This window comes from Pongo abelii, chromosome 5 (assembly GCF_028885655.2).
Source record: "Pongo abelii isolate AG06213 chromosome 5, NHGRI_mPonAbe1-v2.0_pri, whole genome shotgun sequence".
NCBI classification, from domain to species: domain Eukaryota; kingdom Metazoa; phylum Chordata; class Mammalia; order Primates; family Hominidae; genus Pongo; species Pongo abelii.
In genome coordinates, this window is record NC_071990.2 from 110,334,499 (window position 1) to 110,356,940 (window position 22,442).

At 40.6% G+C, this 22,442-nt stretch overlaps 2 protein-coding genes across 2 annotated transcripts in view; both read left to right on the forward strand.

Moving 5' to 3' along the window:
* Nucleotides 1-9,825, forward strand: part of LOC134759385 (uncharacterized) — a 54,300-nt gene extending 44,475 nt beyond the window's left edge. Inside the window, exons 11-14 of the mRNA XM_063725298.1 lie at nt 255-382; nt 6,453-6,653; nt 7,376-7,497; nt 9,567-9,825. Coding sequence (XP_063581368.1) covers nt 255-382; nt 6,453-6,653; nt 7,376-7,497; nt 9,567-9,810 — 695 coding nt within the window. The 3' untranslated portion in view covers nt 9,811-9,825. The remainder of the gene's footprint in view (nt 1-254; nt 383-6,452; nt 6,654-7,375; nt 7,498-9,566) is intronic.
* Nucleotides 9,826-13,883: 4,058 nt separating this feature from the next.
* Nucleotides 13,884-22,442, forward strand: part of LOC129047367 (uncharacterized) — a 47,131-nt gene continuing 38,572 nt past the window's right edge. The window contains exons 1-4 of the mRNA XM_054557980.2: nt 13,884-14,080; nt 16,791-16,946; nt 19,801-19,894; nt 22,026-22,163. Coding sequence (XP_054413955.2) covers nt 13,896-14,080; nt 16,791-16,946; nt 19,801-19,894; nt 22,026-22,163 — 573 coding nt within the window. The 5' untranslated portion in view covers nt 13,884-13,895. The remainder of the gene's footprint in view (nt 14,081-16,790; nt 16,947-19,800; nt 19,895-22,025; nt 22,164-22,442) is intronic.

A 22,442-nucleotide genomic window follows, 5' to 3' on the forward strand; every position in this document is an offset into this window, starting at 1 on the left:
TTTAGCATAGATTTCTTGTTAACCAAATTTTGACTCTATTTCTAAGATTAGTCTTTAAAACTGAATTTTAAAAATAGAAACAAAATCTCCTGTTGACTTAGAAGTCAACAAGTATGAAGTCAGGCTTCGTCCCAGGGACTGGTTCAGTATTTCTGTTTCTGAGATGGAGCTGATAATCCAAGGGGCACATTTCTAATTGGAACAGGTTCCTTGGAAGGCCTGTCTCTAAACATTCTCACCCTCTTTTCTCCCAGGTCACAAAGTGGGCAGCCAGCCAAAGAGTGGCCAGGACTGGGGATGGGCCCATGCAGGTGTGGACAGATTTGCTGTGCTGTATGACACGTGGACTTGGGAAGCAGCTCTTCTGGAAAACAAGCACCAGGTATTCTTGCCTAGGAGACAAAATGTCTGCTAAAAAAACATTCTTACAAAATCCAGTCTTTTTTCTGTTTTTTGTTTGTTTGTTTTTGTAAAACCCAGTTAGACTTTTAGAAAAGCTCTCAACCAAGAGAATAATTATTTTATTTAAATAATCTCAGCTAACTATAAGGATGTAATACATTTTATTTTCTTTACTGAGGTTCATCACAAAAAACAAAATGTGAAAGATACTTCTTTATCTTACAGGTATTATTTGTTAGAGGGCTATATAATTCCTTCTTATAATTTGTATGCTTTTAGTGAGAATGAATGATGATTTCATTCATGCTCATTGTGCAGTCACAGGGACAATGCTCACTTTGCTAATTACAGACAAATTGACCTGATCATGGCCTTTAGAAGCATATGCCACATGTGGGTGGGTGAAAGCAATTGGACAGGTGCTGAGTGCAATGTTATGAGGGTGAGTTTAAAGCAATGAAACAGCAAGTTACTAAATCATCACTGTATCATGAATGGTTCATATCCCAATAACGAATGAAACACTGCAGGTTTACCGTTCTTCATTTGTGCCCTTAGCATGGATTATCAGCCCTTCTAATAATCACCAATTGTTAGGCATTTACTTATCAAATATGAAGTATTTACTCTGCCAGGGACTGTTCCAGGCATTCAGGGACATATAGATAACTAAGTGAAAATGATCTTTATCTTTAAGGAATTTATCATCTATAAAAGTTGATTCAATCTCCAAGCAAAAATTATAACCTAGTTACTAACAGCTTATAATTGAATACATTCATGAGTCATGGGGACTCTGCAGAGAGAGAGATTTGTCCTGGGGGAGGGGAGCACTGTCCGATGGAAGAAATGCTAGAAAGCCTTTCCAGAGGAATAGATATTTAATCTTGATGCTAAAACATGAATAAGATATTGTCTGGCAGGGAAGAAAAGATTCTTAAGCAGACAAAACGGCATTAGAATGTCAGGGCAATGTAAATGGGAAGGACCAGCTTGGGAGATTTCATTTTGAGAAATAAAATCTTACCTTCTTGGAGGACGGTAGGAAGACTGTTATGGCTGGGATGTAGAGGCATGATGGGTGGCAACAAGCCACACATGTGTTTTGGGTGCAGCCTGTAAAAGACCTGCTAGTTATATTATTTTAGAGTTTATCTTACAAACAAAGAAGAGCCATTAGTGAGTTTCCATAGAGAGAAATATGATCATAGCTGTGTTTTTAACAGCTATCTTGGGTGTAAGTGAGAGAATGGATTGGAATAGAGAGCCCCTGAGAAAAGAAGTGCAGTTATTGCAACAGTGACCTGAAAAATTAGGAGGGGACATACAATGACAATAGAAGAATAGAAAGGCAGAGAGGCGGTGAGAATAGGAAGGAGGAACAGACCTGAGAATACTTTGCAGAAGTGGAAATGGCAGGATTTGAAGACTGGATCTGGAAGTTGGAGCGAGAGAGTAAAGGTGGAATTAAAACAACTTCCTGAGGATTACGGAGGAGGCTATTAACTGAAACTGAACCCAGGAGGAGGAAGAGTGTCTTTAGAGGGGAAAATAACGTAGGCCCTAGGACAACAAGGCATTTGAGGAGGTTTGCTGAAACTCAGGTGTGAATGTTTTGTGGGGAGCTACAGGTTTGAAGCTTAGGAACAGGTAAAATCTGAGGTATGAATGCGGAGGTTGAACCACAATGATGAATCAAAACAACTGGGAGAAGCTAGAGACGTCTGAAATGAAGCTCTAAGTAATATACCTACTTTTTTTTTTCTTTTTGAGATAACATCTTGCTCTGTCACCTAGACTGGAGTGGAGTGGCACCATCTCAGCTCATTGCAACCTTTGCCTCCCAGGTTCAGGTGATTCTCACGCCTCAGCCTCCTGAGTAGCTGGGATTACAGGTGCCCGCCACCATGCCCGGCTAATGTTTTGTATTTTTAGTAGAGACAGGGTTTCACCATTTTGGCCAGGCTGGTCTCAAACTCCTGACCTCAAGTGATCCACCTGCCTTGGCCTCCCAAAATGCTGGGATTACAGGCATGAGCCACCGCACCCGGACCCTGAGTAATATACCTACATTTAAGGGGCAGGTCATGAAACAAGAAGCAGTAAAACTAAATAGACCAGAGAAACAAGGCAGAAATAGTATTGTGAGAACCAACAGAAAAATGGGTTTTAATTAGGAGGGGATGGTTACTTGCGGAGTTCTGTGAAACGTCAAGAAAGGAACTCCTAAAAACCAAGCAGCTTGGTCAGGTGGTCATTGGCAGCATTGCAGGACTCTTTCAGGAGCATGGTAGGGGTGGAAACCAGGTTATAGTGCACTATGATGTGGTCAGAAGATGGGGAAATGGCAGTGTTTTCTTTGAATTGTTTTTCTAGTAGAATAGATGCTTCACCATTTCGTCTACTCTCTGGTTGGTCTGTTACTCCTAGAGATGTAGGTCACCCACCCTTTGGAAAACAATTGGCTGGGCTTAAATAGTGCAAGCCTTGGACTTTGAAAAAATGTTCCTCTTTTCAGTGTGATAACTGGCCTCTACAGCCTTTGTCTGGAGCCTTAATCTGCCCATTAGAACCTTAATCAACTGAGTGAGAGACTTAGATGCACAGTATAGTAACTGGAATGGCTGTATGAAATATAAATAAGACAGGATCCTTAAACTCAACAAGTTTATCAGTCCAGGCATGAATTTTTTTTTTTTTGAGACGGAGTCTCACTCTGTCACCCAGGCTGGAGTTCAGTGGCACAATATGGGCTCCCTGCAAGCTCCGCCTCCTGGGCTCACGCCATTCTCCTGCCTCAGCCTCCCGAGTAGCTGGGACTACAGGTGCATGCCACCATGCCCGGCTAATTTTTTTTTTGTATTTTTTAGTAGAGACAAGATTTCACCATGTTAACCAGGATGGTCTCAATGTCCTGACGTCGTGATCCGCTCGCCTCAGCCTTCCAAAGTGCTGGGATTACAGGCGTGAGCCATCGCGCCCAGCCTAGGCATGAATTTTAAACAGCACCCCCCACTTTCTGTACTCTCTCTCCCTACCTTCCCTTTCAATGCCTCTGGGCCTCCTTTGGAGGCGCCCGGCAGGACTCAATGGCAATAGAAGAGGAGGAAGGCAGAGAAGACTGAAAAACGAACCAATTTCTCCACACTTCAGCCTAGGATTCATTCTGTGGTAAGGTGTCGGGATTGTCCACTAGTTCCTTCTATGGTAAATGAAACTATTTTGACTTAAAAACATTTGGTGAAAATATCTCTCTCATTTCTATCCTGAGAATAAATTCCCTGTAGAAACTGAGCTATCGGTGCGAAAAGTGTAAAATATGGCCAAGTCAGAAATTTTGTCAGAAGAGCCTATTTTTAATGGATAAGCCAGATTTCTATCTAAAGTAGTTGATTTCCCCCGGTACTATTTCTACAGCCAAGTTTCCTCAGCTGTTTTTGATTGTTAAATATACTGGTATCACTAGGGTTAAGAATTGCTTGAACATATTGGGTTCTTTTAAATCCTTAAAATAACCATATTATGTATGAAGGCTCATAAAATTAGAGCTGGTAGAAACTTAGGTAGATCAAGGGATTCTTAGAAAAGTCAGTTATCAGCTGTACCAGCTCCTAAGTGACACTGTACCATCTGCTAAGTCTTTCTACAGCTACTGAAGGACACATGTACTGGATAAAAAGATCATTCCTTAGAAAAGCCAAAAAGAAAATTTCCTGTGCTAAGTTGGGTCTAGCAAAGATTTTCTGTTTTGCACTTTCATTTGACCTAAAATACTATTTTAGAAGTTTTTTAAATCCCAGAAATAAAAAATTTGAAGTAAAAAGAATATAAACACAGTAAGGTTTGAGATTATTTATTTTGTCTATTTTCCCATTTTCTCCAATATTTTGTGCTTACTATCAGCGTGCACCACATATTATCCTGCCTGAGAGTTGGCCCTTGACACACACAGGTGACATTTGACAGACTGGGAAGATTTCTTAGACAAATACCAGCCCAGAGTTGAAATGGAAATGGGCCAGTTAGCAAACAGATAATAAATAGAACCCATGAGGCAGAAAGATCTTGGCCCCATCCCTGTTGGGAAAGAATTCATAATAAAATTATGCAATGGTCTGAGAGTCTCTCGAGGTTGAGCACAAAGCTTGAAGAAGCTTCATCAATTTAAAAAGAGAGCCACAGTTTCTTTCCCCACAGCTAAGTTTACCAGATAAAATAGTACAATACTTGGGACATACTTATACTAAAAAAGTATTTATTTTTTTGAAATTCAAATTTGACTAAATGTTCTATATTTTCACTTGCTAAACCTGACAGCCCTATCAGCAACAATAAAATGGCAATTTAGCATGGGCCTCTGCAATCTGGTATCATCAGGTTGGAATCACCATCCAGAACCCTTCCTCCACCCCCAACTCCCCACAAACTCCCCCTGCTAAATAACCAAACAATTGGACTCTTTGTGCAAAAACAGGTCAAGGAAGTATAAATACGATAAACCAGCTTCTGGGATTGCCCTGGACCAGCTAAAAAAGGTTCAAGTGAGTCCAGAATGAGTTAGGGAAGTAATTGTTTCTTTCCTAATCTTCACCTGGGGCTACTGAGGGACACTCTTCTTACCCCCATCCAGTCATTCTTCCTTCATTTCTGTGTTGTCTTCTGCTATGTAATAATTGAGTGTTATTATAGAGCAGAGGTTGGTGGATGGAACAAGGTAACTGAGATCACTCAGCTGGCGTCATTTTCCCTGGGGCTCATTTAAAGGCAAGGATGGTCTCCATCTTCCCTCACTTTGCACTCTTGATGTGTGAGTTTCTGACTTGTGGAGCATCTCTGTGACCTGAGCTTTTAGTTTCCTTTGGTGTTTTCCTTTTCATACTAAGGTTGATCCAAGGTCCCTTATACCCAAAGGATATCCTATAAAACCAGGTGCTAAATAAAGTGCTTCAGGCTCTTCCTCCTTGAGCCTTAGCATTGGGTCTCCATAATAAAGTATCTCTTAATAAAGCAGTATTTGATTCCTAGTGTGCTATTCATTCTCAAAGGTTCAACTCTTTTGTGTAGAGGAGGAAAAAGTTTTTCCTCTGCCTTCTTAGATTGAGTGCCTGGGCCCTGAAAATGAAACTGACAAAAGACAGATTAACAGGAGAAGGGATTTATTATGTACTGTACACATCAGAGCTACTTATCTTGCCCTAGGGTCCCAGTTGGGAATTCCAACCCAGTGATCTCTGTAGAGCATTTTCTGATTAGCATCACGATTAATCACACACAAATAGAATTTACACACAGAACAGAAATTCCTTAAGCTCACAGACAAATGTAAAAGCAAAATCAACAGGCATCTCTTTCTGAATTCCCACACTAAAAACCCTCTTCAGCAGTTAGTGTCTGGAAGCTTTTCTGGGTTTTTAGGAAAGACTTGTGAACTCCACTAAAACAGATGCTCCACTGGGGTTTTGGACAGTTGATGTCTTGGAGAGTTCTGTTTATAAGGCCCAACCTAGAGGAGTTCAGTCTGAGATAAATCACTTGTATATAGGAAGCACATTTACCCTCAGCCTTCCATTGTACCACCCATATCATGTTTGTGTAGGTGAAGTGTGAACGAACTATTAAAGAGGAGGAGTCAGAAGTGGGGCTGAGACTGTAGAAGTCAGGCGACCACCTACCTAGCTTTGGTGATGGAATAAAATGGAAGAAGGAGAATGAGACCTTGGAGAAAGGTGTTGGAGATAAATACATTTAAGTGTCTAAATGTATTGTCTCATTGGAGCTAATAATTATTATATATGATAATTACATAACTCCCTTTTTATTTGTGGAGACCAGAGGAAGAGGGGATGGAAGCAGGAACTCAAACTCAAGTCTAGTTCTGGCTCCAAAGCATGTGTTCTTTCCCTTTCCCTCTCTAACTCTGTCTGTAGGTTTACTTGCTGCACTACACTGTATTGGTACTGCATCTGCCAACAGTACGATGGGGCCTCCCGTCGCTTTGCTGGGCCCCAAGGCTGCCTCTGCTGATCCCTGACTACCAACCTTATTTGCAGCTTCTTGACAGTTACTTTGAAGCCTACCAGCACACGTTGGACCCTAAGGAGAGGTTTGCCTTAGCACAAGTGATGACGGACATCGTGCACCGGCGCCCAAGGTTTGATCTCAGCCACCCCTATTTCATTAAGGCCTACGGAGAGGAATGCACCTGCCTGAGGCTTCACCTGCAGTTAGTGAGGGGCATCCTCAACCAGCAGGTGAGTGTAGTTGGGTTTTAAAATACTACATGCGAGAAGAGGATGGAAAACACAGGCCAGAAATGAAAATAGTGTTTTCCTTCCATTGCAGATCTGGAATCTGTGTTTTCTAGGCCAGCATGTACAGCAGACTTATTTGTAAGCTCATTTGCATTGTTGAAATCCCAGTATAACTATGGTCTTAAAGAGAGATTTCCGCCCCTAATTAGAGTTAATAGTCCACAAGGAATTGATGACCTTAGTTTTCATTAGATCGCAAAGTTGATTTGTAGTGAAAGAAGAACTAATGATACATCTTTTTGACATTAATGTATAAAATTGTGTTTATTTTTTAAAAAGTGTGATTATTTTTAGGACACTGAAAGAAACCATCATATTGTATGTCCTCTAGGGAAATGCTAATGGCTTGAAGCAAACAAGAGACAAAGGATTGTTGCCACCTGGTTGAAATTTTTTCCATGTAGTCAATTATTTAACAGAAAGATTTCTCTTTTGCTTCTTAAAATTGTCTGAAGTCAGTTGCCTTTGCTTCCCTTGGCTGTCTGGCTCAGACTGAGAAACCAGCCCATTGCAAAAGAGTCTTCAAAACAATGTCGGGGTGAAAATTAGTCAAATGATGAAGAGACACAAAGGGACGAAATCCTTCTCATGTCAAGGCTTATAACTCACAGCCGTGGGAAAGTTTAACTTTTCTAATTTTAATACTTACGCTACATTTTTAGATAGAACGTCAGCGGGAGTATGTCCAGAGGCTTTGGCGAGAGGATCATCTGGACAATAGCAATACATTTGGACTTCCCCTTAATATAGTTTGCAAACAACTTATTTCCATCAACAATAGCTGGTAAGTTAATGTTGTCTTTAGACATTTTACATGTGATCTTCTAGATTAATTAAGGATAGAGTGTTAAATCTCAGTACTACTCTATAAAGCACTTCTCAAGTGCTTGGGGGAAATGAAAGAAGTAGGTACAAAGGTCACGAAGGAGGGATTCCCTTGTAATTGAATATCTGTTTGTTTTGTGAATAATAAAGAATAGGAGGCTAGAATTTAAGCATATGCCACTGGGTACAGAATCATTATTCTCTTGAAAAGGCCTGGGGAAAAATCAATTACTCTTGAGATGCTGTCAGGATTTAACCAGATGCACCACACGAGCCTACACATATAAAACTTGGATGTGCTTAAAAGCTTCTTAAAAAGGAATTTCTTTAAGTGTCACTAAAGAGGTTTCTGCAGATTTGCCTTGGAGGGTCACAGCAGAGTTAAATTTAAGGAACAGAGTTAAATTTCCTGTGACCACTCAGAGAGGGTACACACTTTGTCACTCCCTAGATAGGCAGCATAACCATCTCCCTCATTCCCTTTTAACCTTTGAGGGTGGAGGAAACTGGGAAGCAGGTGACAAGCCCCAGGTTGATCTGCGTGGCTCTGGATCATAATCTCTCAATTGCCTCCAAATGAGTGGAGAAATTATCTACTTCCTTTCAACATCCAACACATATTTGTTTAGCACACAGATGTGAACAACACAGGCATGGTTCTAGGTTCCTGTGAGGTGTACAGTTCAGCAGTAAAGGCAGACTTTATGTAAGAAATTGCCATAATGGGTTATGGTATTATCTTGGGAACAGGCAGGGCATCATGGGAGCAAATAGCTGAGATTCTCATTTTTTGAGAAAGAGCCCCGGGCTCAAAACTCTGCATTTTCCCCATAGACCTTCCACAGGACTGATTTCTTCTCTGTAATAAACGTGAGACACCAGCTGTGTGTGTGCAGCTTGCTATGGCAAACATTTACTGTTCAGGAAATGGTTTTTGGCAGAACAGGCTAGGGTTATATGGATACTAAAACCTGCCAGAATAGTCTCAAAAGCAAGTATTATTTGCTTGGTGAGATTCCTTTCCAGACTTTAGGCTGGTTTTTTTTTTAAAGATTCAGGACTAAGAAAGATACCATTTGCATCAATGTAAAGGGAGTTACAATGTTCTTCAGTTCTGTGTAGGTATAGAAGGACCCTCGACTTGTGCTGAACCCTTAATATCTAAAGAAATAACCCACAGATGAGTTTTTTTTTTTTTTTTTGGCTTCTGGCCTCATCCATTTATGAAATATAACACCCTTACAGTCAATTTGAATGATTCCAGCAGTTACGTACAGAATTTAAAAATTGTCTTTGTCCATTAACATTCTGGGAAAGAAGGGATAAAGATTCAGATGAAAAATAGAAACTAATAACCATGGAAATTATTTGTTTTTTATGTAGTCACTTTTGAGCTATTTTGTTATATATTTGAGTAAATATTGATTATTGACAGTTTTGCTGTGTAGTCTTTTTTTTTTTTTTTGAGACGGAGTCTCTCTCTCTGTCACCCAGGCTGGAGTGCAGTGGCGCAATCTCGGCTCACTGCAAGCTCTGCCTCCTGGGTTCACGCCATTCTACTGCCTCAGTCCCCTGAGTAGCTGGGACTATAGGCACCTGCCACCACGCCCGGCTAATTTTTTTTGTATTTTTAGTAGAGACGGGATTTCACCGTGTTAGCCAGGATGGTCTCGATCTCCTGACCTCGTAATCCGCCCGCCTCGGCCTCCCAAAGTGCTGGGATTACAAGTGTGAGCCACTGTGCCCAGCCTGTATAGTCTTATTCTTATTGAGCTTCTAGAATATACATCTATGTCTTTCCGTTTTTAAAGGTTCACATTAAACAAAGAACATGTCATGCAACCCTGTAGGTTCTCACTCTGAGGTCCCTCTGAGCTCTCAGTTTTTCATAATGCACTGGACATATAGAAGCTGTTTTATTGGTCTTTAAAAATATAAAATTCAAATATCTTCAGAAACAGATTAAGTTTGTTGTATAAAATTGTCGTTTGTTGTGTAAAATTGTCATTTGTTGTTCTTTTCTTCAAGCCCAGCTTCAAAAAATGTTTATCTGCTGGAGTTCCACCCTTCCCTCAGCCTGGCAGCACTTATCCCCAAAGCCCTAGAGCATCTCTTCCAAGAGGCCTGCCATGCCTGCAGACCCACATCAGCCAGTGGCCTTGCCTCCCTGGAACGACATGTCCTGCAGCTGGCCCTGGACCTGTGGCTCACCCCAGCCACGCCTGAGGCCTGGTACAGTACACAGCTCCAGAAAGATATAAGTTCTTTTTGAAGGGGGTAGTTGGGTCCTTGGCAAGGAGAATGCTTTTTTCCAGATGTTACTATTTAGCTTTGTTTTTCTGTTTGGCTCTATTCCCCCATTATTTGGCTAGAGACAGAGCTCAGTCATATGCCTTGCCAACATTTTTATGTCATTTTTTGGGGGATTGGGTCAAAGTTTCTCATTTACAAACATACTGCTACAATTAAAATTTAAAAGGTGATATACATGGTATGTGGGAAATGTTTTCTGGTTTATTATTTATATTTTAACAAATACATTTTAATTAAAAATGATATATTTTCTTTCCACTAAGACACTTCCTAAATGTGTTCTTTTTGTCAAGATCTGGTGGAAGACAGAAAGCATTGAGTAAGGAGTCAGGGATCTGAATTCAAGTTCAGTCCTGCCATTAACTTGCTGTGTGACTCTAAGCATATATCTTAGCCTCTCTGACCTCACTTTCCTTTTTTTGTAAAACTATGATTGTGTACTTGGTAGGGGAGGTAGGTGGAGGTGAGCTTGATGATCTCTGAAGCCCCTTTCAGCTCTACTGCTCCATGGTTAAAATTGTGGGTTAATGATTTATACGGTGTTTGTAGTTGGATTTTAATCATTTTCTTTTTCTGTTAAGGCTGTCAAGGTTACCTCTGGGTTTCCAATTTGACCTCATTTTGTGTGTGTACTTGCTGTATGACAAAGAAACTTTCATGGGCCCCACACTGCCAAAACTGTCTGCTCCATAGGTCTGCCTTGGCCTCCTATCCCCTCCTGCCTAAAGTAAAAATTGATTTTATTTTACAGTGATCAAAATAATATAAAATCACAGAGAATTCTAGTAAAAGCAGAAAGAACAAAATTGAATTTAAACATCACCAATCAAATGCATTCGTATCATTATTTTTCTGGATTTAAGTATTGTTAATATGTGTGTTGTTCATAGCTATAACCATAGTTTTTGTCCATTGTTATTTCCTCCTCTTCTCAGTTAACATTATACTACATATTTTCCCATAACACTAACTAGTCTTTAGACTTACCTTTATGACCACATAATTCCCATATCTGATGAATAAAAACTTCTCTAATCATTTCTCTATTGATGGACATTCAAGTGGTTTCCAATTTTTCATTTATGAAAAATGCTATAAGATAAATCTTTTTACTTAAAGATTTTTCTGTATTTTGAGTTGATTCCTTTTGATAGGTTCTTGGAAGCAGAATTACTAAAATAAAATTTAAATATTTGGATACATGTTGGCAGATTGCTTTCCAAAGAGTTGTGCCAATTTCTAATGGCACTCATATATTCTGAGTATCAGTTCTGCTATGCTGTGTAGTATTAGGCAAAAGTATATGATGTATGTGCGAATATACACATATACATAAAGAGCGGTATTATGCTGTTAATTTGCATTTTCTTGCTATTTATTGAACTTAGTCTTTCAAATGTTTTGTTGCTAATTATAGTTTTTGTGAATTTTGTTCTTTCCCTTTATTTATTTATCTGTTGGAATTCTAACATTAGTCCTATCTACTTACATGAGCTTCTCTTAAATAAGAACTTTAACCTTCTTTTTGTCTATAATTTTCTACAAATATTTCCCCATTCACTCCCCCACCACCTTTTTTTTTTTTTTTTTTGAGGCAGGGTCTCACTCTGTTGCCCAGGATGTAGTGCAGTGGCACAATCACAGCTCACTGCAACCTCAGTCTCCCCAGCTCAAGCTATTCTCCTACCTCAGCCTCCCGAGTAGCTGGGACTCTAGGTGCACACCATCATGCCCAGCTAAATTTTTGTATTTTTAGTAGAGACGAGGTTTCACCATGTTGTCCAGTCTGGTCTCCAACTCCTGGGCTCAAGCGATTCCCCTACCTTGGCCTCCCAAATTGCTAGGATTATAGGCAGGAGTCACTGTGCCCAGTCTCTCCATTTGTCTTTCCATTTTTTTTTTAACATAAACTTATTTTCATATAGTCAAATCTATTAATCATTTTCTTTATGATTTCTTCTATCCTAAATTCAGAAAAAAATCTTACTCCAGATATTTCATATTTGTCTTATTTTATTCTAATTTTTAAGTGCTTGGTTTTATTTTTAAATTATTTAACAGTGCTGGGTGCAGTGGCTGGCAAGTGTAATTCCAGCACTTTGAGAGGCCACAGTGGACAGATCACTCGAGGCCAGGAGTTCAAGACCAACCTGGCCAACACAGCGAAACCCCATCTCTACCAAAAATAGAAAATTAGACGGGCATGGTGGCGGGCACCTATAATTCCAGCTACTCAGGCAGCTGAGGCAGGAGAATCACTTGAATATGGGAGATGGAAGTTGTAGTGAGCCAAGATCGTGCCGCTGCACTCCAACCTGGGTGACAGAGCAAGACTCCATCTCAAAATAAATAAATAAATAAAAATAAACAAAATAATAATAAAAATATTTCACTCTTTTAATATTTCACTGGAGAGAGAGAAAAAGAGAGAGAGTGTGTGTGTGCATGCATCTGTGTGGTATGTGAGGTATGAGTCAAAACCAAGTTTTTCCTCAAATTACCAACCATTTATTCTGCTACCATTATTGCAGATTCTTTTCACATTGCCTTATGATACCACATTTAAAAGATGTATTTGAAATTCTTTTATACATTATAATAAATATCTGGGATACCTGTCTAGTCTCCCATTGCTGTCACACAGTTTTATTATTTTTGAAATCTGTCCAAATTTGGACCTACAAGTGATAGATATTCCGATTAATATTTTATATTAGGTCAGAAAACACCCTCAGAAGACATGCAGGAATTTATTTAATAGGTCTATTTGTTACCACTTTGGAAAACTTTAAGAGCCTAGAAATTGCATCCTTGAGTAGCCCAGTCCTTTGGTAGATAAGTGGACAGACAAAGGAGCTTATGTATCCTGGGGAGCCAAACCAGAGAGGCAGATGGGGGGTCCGCAGACTGGCTGGTTGCTGGGAGTGGTATATTCGAAGACAGCAAAGATGTTAGAGCAGAGGTACCCACCAAGGCAGGAGGGTGTTAAAGGACAATGTGGTTACTTCACAAATCACCCAGAGCCAGCTCTGAGTGAAGGAATGCTGGAAAGGCAGTTTGGTGTACTGTAAAACAGCTGAACTTGGAATTAGGAAGCCCAAATTTACTCTTGGTACTGCTTCATGACCTTGGAAAGTTTCATGTTGCTTCAGATCCCCCACTGACAAAGGGGAATAATGATACCTGTGACGCCTATTTCATGGGGATCTTGTGAAAATAAAAATGAGTGAATATATGTAAAAATACTTTGAAATTTTGAAACTGTAATTAGAGAGGTTTATTTAAAAAAAAAAATGGTTGGCCAGGCATGCTGGCCACGCCTGTAATCCCAGCATTTTGGGAGGCCAAGGCAGGTAGATCATGAGGTCATGAGATTGAGACTGTCCTGGCTAACATAGTGAAAACCCATCTCTACTAAAAATACAAAAAATTAGCCGGACATGGTGGCACATGCCTGTAGTCCCAGCTACTCAGGAGGCTGAGGCAGGAGAATCACTTGAACCAGGGAGGTGGAGGTTGCAGTGAGCTGAGATCGCGCCACTGCACCCCAGCCTGGGCGACAGAGCAAGACTCCATCTCAAAAAAAAAAATTATTATTGGCCACCAAAATACTTTTAAAAATCAGGGACATCTATTTCTATTTAGCTTGTCTTTGGCATAGACAAAGTATCCCCACAGTGAATATCTAGGGATTTGTTTATTTAGACTCATAACATTTATAATAATGATAACAGCAGATACTTTTGCATATGTTAACCCATTTAACCCTCTCAAGAGCCCTATTAGGAAGTTAGTATCTATTTGCATACAGTAAGGACTGTTATTATCCTTATCATCACTTTATAGATGAGAAAATTGAGAGACAGCCAAATTGAGTACATTACCAAAATCTCACAGCTTCTAAGTGGCAAAGTTAGGACTTGAGCCTAGGAAATCTGGATCCAGAGTTTGTGCCACTGACAGACAGTATATTTTTTTAATGTGAAAATTCTTCTATGTTTTAAAGGATATTTTGTTTTCTTTCAGCTGTTTTCAGCTAAAGTTATGGGAGATCCCTTTCTCGTGGGGGAGATAGGCCTGCTGGCATTCAAGTCTGCAGCAGACGAAGGACAGAAACAAGGCCAAGACTCTCATGTGCTGCTCTTGGAGATGTTTTCCAAACTTCTGGAACTCTTGACCGTCCGCCACCGGCTGATAGAAATGAGCCTGGAGAATGCACACTTAGCTCGGTCAGTGGGGGTCAGAGGACCCAGGTGGAATATAAGGTTTGCAGCAAAACATGGGGGGAAACAGGCCATGAGACTCCCTGCCTACAAGCCTGCCCCCTCTCTGCTCCCAGAGCAGCCAGAGTTTTCTAAATGGCTAACATGATCACCTTGCTCCCTTGTTCCTTCTCTCTTCCAATCCTTCCCAAATGCCTCTCTGATCACTCAACTAGGCTAAGCCCTTCTACTGGCACCTGCGTTTCCCCTCCATTCAGCACATTTGCTTTTAACTCATTGCTTATTATTGGTTTATTGACTTTCCTGCTAGCATAAGCTCCCTAAATGCAAAAGCCCTATCCACATTCTTTACCATGACATAGCATCACCTGGTATGGGGCCTGAGCCACACCAGGCACTCAGGGCAATATTGGTTGAATTTGCTCCTGAATGTAATGAAATTGAATAGAAAGAGCCTAGAGATGGGAGAGAGATGCGTCAGTGACAGCATTCAGATCAGACAGAGGTATGCGGGCTCGGCCCATAGGAGAGAGAAATTAGTGAGTTACGTTTTAGGTATGAGGGTGAGATGATGGTAGGACATCAAGTGGACATGTCCTAAAAGCAGCAATAATATGGAACTAAAGGGTTTGTTGTAAACATGTATGAGTGCTGTTATGTTCTGGTCCCCACAAAAGGCCCTGTAGACATAGAGAGTCCAGTTACCTACCACTAACCATTATCAAGGGCCCGCTGTGGCCACATTCTTTACTGGGGACTTTATGTGTATTATTTCATTTAATTCTCAGAATATCCTTATGAGGTAGTTTACAAACATTTTATCAGCAAAGAAATAGAGGCTCAGAAAAGTTAATTTGCCTAAGAGCATATAACTAGAAAGTGTGAAGGCAGAATTTAAATTATCAGTCAAGATATTAACATCACTCTATAATTTATGATCCTTGCTGGCAGGAAGCTCATAATGTAAAAATTACCCATGATACATGGTAACAATGATATTCTACTGATAGGTACAAAATACTAGGGGAGTACAGAAAAGAGAGTATTTCATTCTTCCTAAGTGGTCAGGGAAAGCTTCATAGAAGAGGGGCTGCTATGGGTTGAATTATGTCCCTCCAAGATTCATATGTTCAAGGCCTAATCCCCAGTACCTGCGAATGTGGCCTTATTTGGAGATAGGTCTTTACAGAGGTAATTGAGTTAAACAGAAGTTATTAGAGTGGGCCTTAATCCAATTTGACTGGTGTCCTTATAAGAAGAGGAAATTCGGACACAGACACACATAGAGGGAGACCATGTGAAGGCACAGGGAGAAGATGGTCATCAATGAGCCAAGGAGAGAGACCAGGACCAGATCCTTCCCTCACGGGCCTCAGGAGGAGGCAGTCCTGTTGACACCTTGATTTCAGACTTCTATCCTCTAGAACTGTGAGACAATGCATTTCTGTTGTTTAATATTTTGTGTGTTTCTAGGGTACTTTGTTACAGCAGCCCTAGCAAACTAATACAGGTGCCAAGAACTCAGCCTTCATGTGCCAACTTCTCAAGATGGAGAAATGCATTAGAAGTGGGATGTTGGGGGACATGCACCATGGCTCATGCCTGGAATCACAGAACTTTGGGAAGCCAGGATGGGAGGATCACCTGAGGCCAGGCGTTTGAGACCAGCATAGGCAACACAGCAAGACCTCATTTCTACAAAAATTTTTAAAAAATTAGTTGGGCCTGGTGGTGCATGCCTGTTCCAGATATTTGGGAAGCTGAGGTGGAGGATTGCTTGAGCCCAGGAGTTTGAGACTGCAGTGAGCTATGACTGTACCACTGCACCCCAGCCTGGGCAATAAAGCAAGACCCCTATCTCTAAAAATAAAAGACAAAGGAGGAGGAGGAAATAGGAAGAAGAAGAAGGAGGAGGAAAGGAGGAGGAGGAAGAGGAAGAAGAATAAAGAAGGAAGAAGAAGAAGAAAAGAAGCAGAAGGAAAAGAAGAAGGAGGAGAAGAGGAAGAAGAAGAAGAAGAGGAGGAGGAGGAAGAGAGTGTTAAGGAAGGAGGAAAGAATTGTAAAGATGTAAGGCTGAGATTCCAGAGGAACATCTAACTGGAGCCATGCTGCGACAGACTTGGGACTGGAGCTCAGAGTTAAGTCAGGACACAGACAAGGGTCACAGATTGTTGCATGAAGTCTTAGGGTGTGGAGCTGAACAGACTCCCCCACAAACCCCCAAGGAGGGGATGTGGTAGATGAGAAGAGAACCAGGTTCAGAACCTCAGGAAACGCCAACATTTGAAGATAAGCAAGAGGAGAAGCCAGTGAAGATGAGAGAGAGCGGTCATGAGGCAGGAACATGGAGAAAGATGATCCTCGAGGAGGGGACATTGAGGCCAACTGTGATGAGCTCTGAGAGAAGATGGTGAATGTTGCATTTCAGCAACACTGGTGACCTCATGAGGGCTCTGGGGACAGAAGTCAGCTTGTGGAAAATGAGAGTTGAGTAAACACCCAAGCACATCTCCTACTTGAACTGCTTTCTACCATCTGTAACTGTCACAGTAAGTGCAGAGCAGAAGACCTCTGTGACTCACTCACTTCACACTGACCTGGGCTTTTGTTGGACTTTACTTTGGTTCTTGTTCAGGTGTCTTGGTTTTCTTATCACTCGCTTTCTTTTTAGGAGAAAACACTAACATATGTCCTTGGCTCTTTTTTTTTCTTTTAGGCTCTATAAAGAATTGGCCTGGGAGATGGGTTTTGAAGAGTTCCATTTGTATCTGAGGCCTGTTCACTTTGAATTTGCATCACACAGGGACAGGGCAGACCAGCCACCTCCTGTCTTGATAACCTCTCTGCTGGAGGACGGTGGTCGGGTAGACAGGTGAGCCTTGAGAGGGTTGAGGTAAAAATAACATAATGGCTGAGTGAATAACCAGTGAAAAATAATTTTTGTCACCATTTGACATGCAAGAACAATCACATTTCTAAATTCTCTCTTATATTCTATCTGCCATGATGCCAGTTTTTTTTCTTCTTTCTTTTTTTAATAAGAGGGAAAAAGTAAGATCTCATTTAGGGGGACAATTGCATCTAAAAACACCAAGTAACTGAGAAATGAAAGAACCAGGTTGTCCAAGAACTCAGGTGAGATGAAATCACAGGCTCAGCCACTTCCCAGGTAGAATATGTTGCTTCCAGGTAGAAAAGGGAGTCAGCATGGGTCTAATGGGGTGAGAGCCATGGATCAGAAGTCCAGGTCTCATCTCTTACTTTCCTTCAGACCAGGAAGATGTCACTTAAGTTTTCAGAGCAGCTGTTTCCTTGAAAGGATAACACAAGGTACAAATATAACATGCAGGCAATATCTCAGGCAGCCTCCTTTTTTAGCTAGTGACAGAAGCCAGTGCAAACCAGTGAAACTTCTCTCTCATGCCCCATAGGTCCAGCCCATTGCTTGAAAGAAAATACCCTTACTAGTAATAGATGGTGAGTCTACTCAGTCAGGGGAAGGAATCTTTCTTTTGTCCTCAAACAATTAACCTTTGATGTGTGGGGAGGAGAAACTTCTGTCTCCCTCTTCTTTCCTTCTCTGCTATCTGCTTTTCCCCATAGGGTCCCACTTCTATCCCTAGAGATTACTGGTACTGGCTCCATGCCAAGGAAGGAAAAAGGTGATTCCAAGGAGGCAACCGGCACCTTTGTTTTGCTAATGCAGATCCCTGCTCAAAATAGAACTCTGAGTGTTAATATCCTAAATGACTCCACAGAGCAGGGGTGGAATGAGGGGGTTAGGATGATAGAATACAATATCCCAGGATTTCTCAATTTTAGCACTACTAAACTTTGGGGCTGAAGAAATTTTTGTTGTGGGGGACTGTCCTGTGTGTCTTAGGTTGATTAGCAACATTTCTGACTTCTACCCACTGGATACCAGTAGTATCCCAGTACCCCACCCCACACACACTGTTCTATAATCAAAGATGTCCCCAGACATTGTCAAATATCTCCTGGGGGCAAAACCTCCCCTTGCTCTATCCTGTCACACTAGCTAAGCCAAAAACAGAATTTACTGTAAGGATACAGAGATGTTCACAGAAGCCAAGGCAGGAAGTAGGAAGTATGATCAGGCCTTAGGTGACCACGCTGGGTCTCCAATTGGCAAAAAAAAAACAACCCATCTGGAGCCAAGCTATTTTCTGGTTCTTCAAGGGCCTCCTTGGTTGGTGTTTTATATTGCTGTGAAAATAGGGCATCACATTTTTGTTCAGTCAGAATCTACCAATCAGCACAAACTGCCCAAATGACCTGTGGTCTGGCCGATGCTCTGTGGTCTGTGATTGGTCCTCCATGTGATGACCTAGAGATGCCCCAAGATAAGGGAGCCTTCTGCATTACCAGGGGAAGGCTTATGCATCCAAAGAACTTGTGTATTGAATTAGTATTTCTTTTATGTATGTTAATTCCTTAAAGTTGCCACTTTGGAGTGCCATTATAACAACAACGTATATAGTGGTCCCTTAGTGTCTGTGGGGGATCAATTCTAAAATCCTCTCAGTTACCAAAATCCAAGGATGCACAAGTTCCTTATATTACCAAAATCCAAGGATGCACAAGTTCCTCATATAAAATGGCATTGTATTTGCATATAACCTATGCACTCCCTCCCTTATGCTTTAAATCATCTTTAGATTACTTATAATTATACTTAATACAATTTAAATGCTATGTAAGTTGTCATTATACTACATTGTTTTTATTTGTATTATTTTTATTTTTGTATTATTACTTTTTATTATTTTATGTTTTCACATATTTTTTATCTGCAATTAGTTGAATCCATGGATGCAGAATCCATAGATATGGAAGGTCAACTGGATCAAATATGAGTATAGTGACTTACATTTTAAAAAGCACATTCATGCATATTATCCCTCTTAATATTTGCCATAACCCTGTGAGACAGGTGATACCCCCTTTACAGATGAAGAAAGAAAGATTGATAGATATTAAGTTACTTGACAAAGTCTCATAGTTATGGACAAAGTAGTGAGTCTCAAGGTGGAAAAATGGCTGTAAAGAATATTTAGATAGCTGTTGGACCCATAGGAAAGAGAGAGGATTGGACAACATTTAGGGGGTGCTCAAAGGAGTGAGTCAGTGAGGGATCCTAAACAAGCGTGGTCAAGAGGTGAGAAGAGCCAGGTGTGGTGGTGCATGTCTGTAGTCCCAGCTACTCAGTAGGCTGAGGTGGGACAATTGCTTGAGCTCAGGGGTTCAAAGCTGCAGTGAGCTATAATTGCACCACTGCCATTCAGCCTCAGTGACAGAGTAAGATTCTGACTCCAAAAAAAAAAAAAAAAAAAGTCACTTGGTACACCTTTGATGCCCAGTTAACTATATATGTACTTCAAATAAATAAAAACATTTTGCTTAAAAAAAAAAAAAGGTAAGAGGAAAAACAGGAGAGAGTAGTGTAATGGTAACCAAGAGAAAATAATTTCCAACACTATGGGGTGGTCACCATAATCAAACTACAGAAAGATCAAGTCCAAAAAGGACAGAAAAGATCCCAGAGCCCTTATAGCTTTCAGTGGAAATATCAAGTCTTGCATAAAAGTTGCATTTCCTATTATTATTGACATTTCTGATCTGATCATGACATCCTGTTCCATCATAATGGTGTCTCTTGATTAGTTGCATATTACATCAAAACAATTTCATATTTTTTGTTGCAGATATTCTCCTACTGCTCTTGTCTTAGCCATCTCTGAGGTGGATGATAACCAAATTGGCAAATTTAGTTTTTACACAAAGGAAGCCATTCTTAAGGTAAACAATTTATTTTTTAAAAGCAAATGAAAGTAAAATAAAGCAATTTGCTCACATATTTCTTTAAGAAGACATAATACTTTATATAAATTTAGCTTCTATATATAAGAAAAGCTTCCAATTTCATAAATAATAATAATGGTTGTTTTAGTCCATTTTCTTTTGCTATAACAAAATACCTGAGACTGGGTAATTTATAAAGAAAAGAAGTTTATTTGGTCTGATGTTGCAGGAATTCAGGGACCCCAAATGGAGAGACCAACTGAAGCCATGGCAGAAGAACGTGGATTGTAAAGATTTCATGGACATTTATTACTTCCCCAAATTAATACTTTTATAATTTCTTATGCCTGTCTTTACTGCAATCTCTAAACATAAATTGTAAAGATTTCATCGACACATCACTTCCCCAATCAATACCCTTGTGATTTCCTATGCCTGTCTTTACTTTAATCTCTTAATCCTGTCAGCTGAGGAGGATGTATGTCACCTCAGGACCCTGTAATAATTGTATTAACTGCACAAATTGTACAGCATGTGTGTTTGAACAATATGAAATCTGGGCACCTTGAAAAAAGAACAGGATAACAGCAATTGTTCAGGGAATAAGAGAGATAACCTTAAACTCTGACCACCGGTGAGCCGGGTGGAACAGAGCCATATTTCTTTTCTTTCAAAAGCAAATGGGAGAAATATCGCTGAATTCTTTTTCTCAGCAAGGAACATCCCTGGGAAAGAGAATACGTGCCTGGAGGTATAGGCCTATAAACGGCCCCCCTAGGTGTGCCTGTCTTTTATGGTCTGTAGACTGCAGGGGTGAAATAGACCCCAGTCTCCCATGGTGCTCCCAGGCTTATTAGGAAGAGGAAATTCCCGCCTAATAATTTTGGTCAGACCAGTTGCTCTCAAAACCCTGTCTCCTGATAAGATGTTATCAATGACAATGGTGCCCAAAACTTCGTTAGCAATTTTAATTTCGCCCCGGTCCTGTGGTCCTGTGATCTTGCCCTGCCTCCACTTGCGTTGTGATATTCTATTACTTTGTGAAGTACTTGATGTCTGTGACCCACACCTATTTGCACACTCCCTCCCCTTTTGAAAATCCCTAATAAAAACTTGCTGGTTTTTGCAGCTTGTGGGGCATCACGGAACCTACCGACATGTGATGTCTCCCCCAGACGCCCAGCTTTAAAATTTCTCTCTTCTGTACTCTGTCCCTTTATTTCTCAAGCTGGCTGATGCTTAGGGAAAATAGAAAAGAACCTACGTGACTATCAGGGCAGGTTCCCCGATAGTCCATGATTCTGGAGGCTGGGAAGTCCAAGGACATGGTGGCAGCTTCTGGCAAGGGCTTTTGCATTGCATCATAACATGGCAGAAAAGCAGAAGGGCAAGCAATTACATGCAAAAGAGACTGCAAGAGCAAGCCAAGCTTGCTTTTATAACATCCTGCTCTCTTGAGAAAGAAATCCACTCCCATGATTATGACATTAATCCATTCATGAGGGCTCTAATCTCATAGCCCAATCACCTCCCAATACATGAACTTTTGGGGGACACATTCAAACCATAATGATGGCCTTGCCTTATTTGATGTGCACATTAGCCTGGTTTGAACCATAGAGACTGCAACACCACTTATAATAACTTCTGTTAGATACTAAAAAAGAAGTTCACATGTAGTGAACAATCTTTGCATAAGGTTTTAAAAATATACATTTGTTATTGGAGCTTTTATCTAGTCTTTCTAAACCTGGTGCTATTTTTTATCTGCTACTTGGATTTCTTTGCTTGTATATGTGTATTTTTAAAACATCAATCTAATCTTGGCTTACAGGAGCCTGCCACTGAGCACATGTTTGCTAGTTCATCAGAGCCTATTCATCTTTTCCTGACCATTGGGGAAATCTCATGGTGTCCAGTTACAGAGCAAATCAAGCCTGGAGGCTGCCTTCTTGGAATGAAATGCTGCTTAGGGAGAGACCAGATTCAGTCTTGTGGCTGAGTAGCAAGCATTCCAGCTCATTTGGGATTTGATTCATATATTTACATGTTGAATAAGTGGTGATCTCAACCCTCTACTCACTTTATGCAAGAAATTCCTAATATTTTTCATATTTTCTTCCTTTAGCTCTTGTTGCATTCTGGAGTGGAAAATATGCAGGTGACTCTTGCATGCCAAGCTGCTCAGAAAAATGCTTTGATGGTGGCTGTCCAGAAGGTGTACTTCTATCACACCCCTCAAGGGAGCTGTCCTGCTAATATCAAGGTCAGCTGCATGACAGAGAAGCCAGAGGCATCTCATCACTCCCACCAGCTAATGTCAGGCTGCCCCTTTCTTCCTTCCTTTTTTCCCTTCTCCCTTTCTCCCTTTCTTCCTCCCCTGCCCCCTACTTTCTCTTTCCTATCTCATTATCTTCCTTACTTTCCTTTTTTCTTCCTTTCTTTGTTTTCTGTTTGTGAATCAATGTATGACCAAATCCTTACTGGATTTCTTAATTTTCAGTGATACTTTTTTCTGTACTTCTTATATTTTGGTTATTGAGAC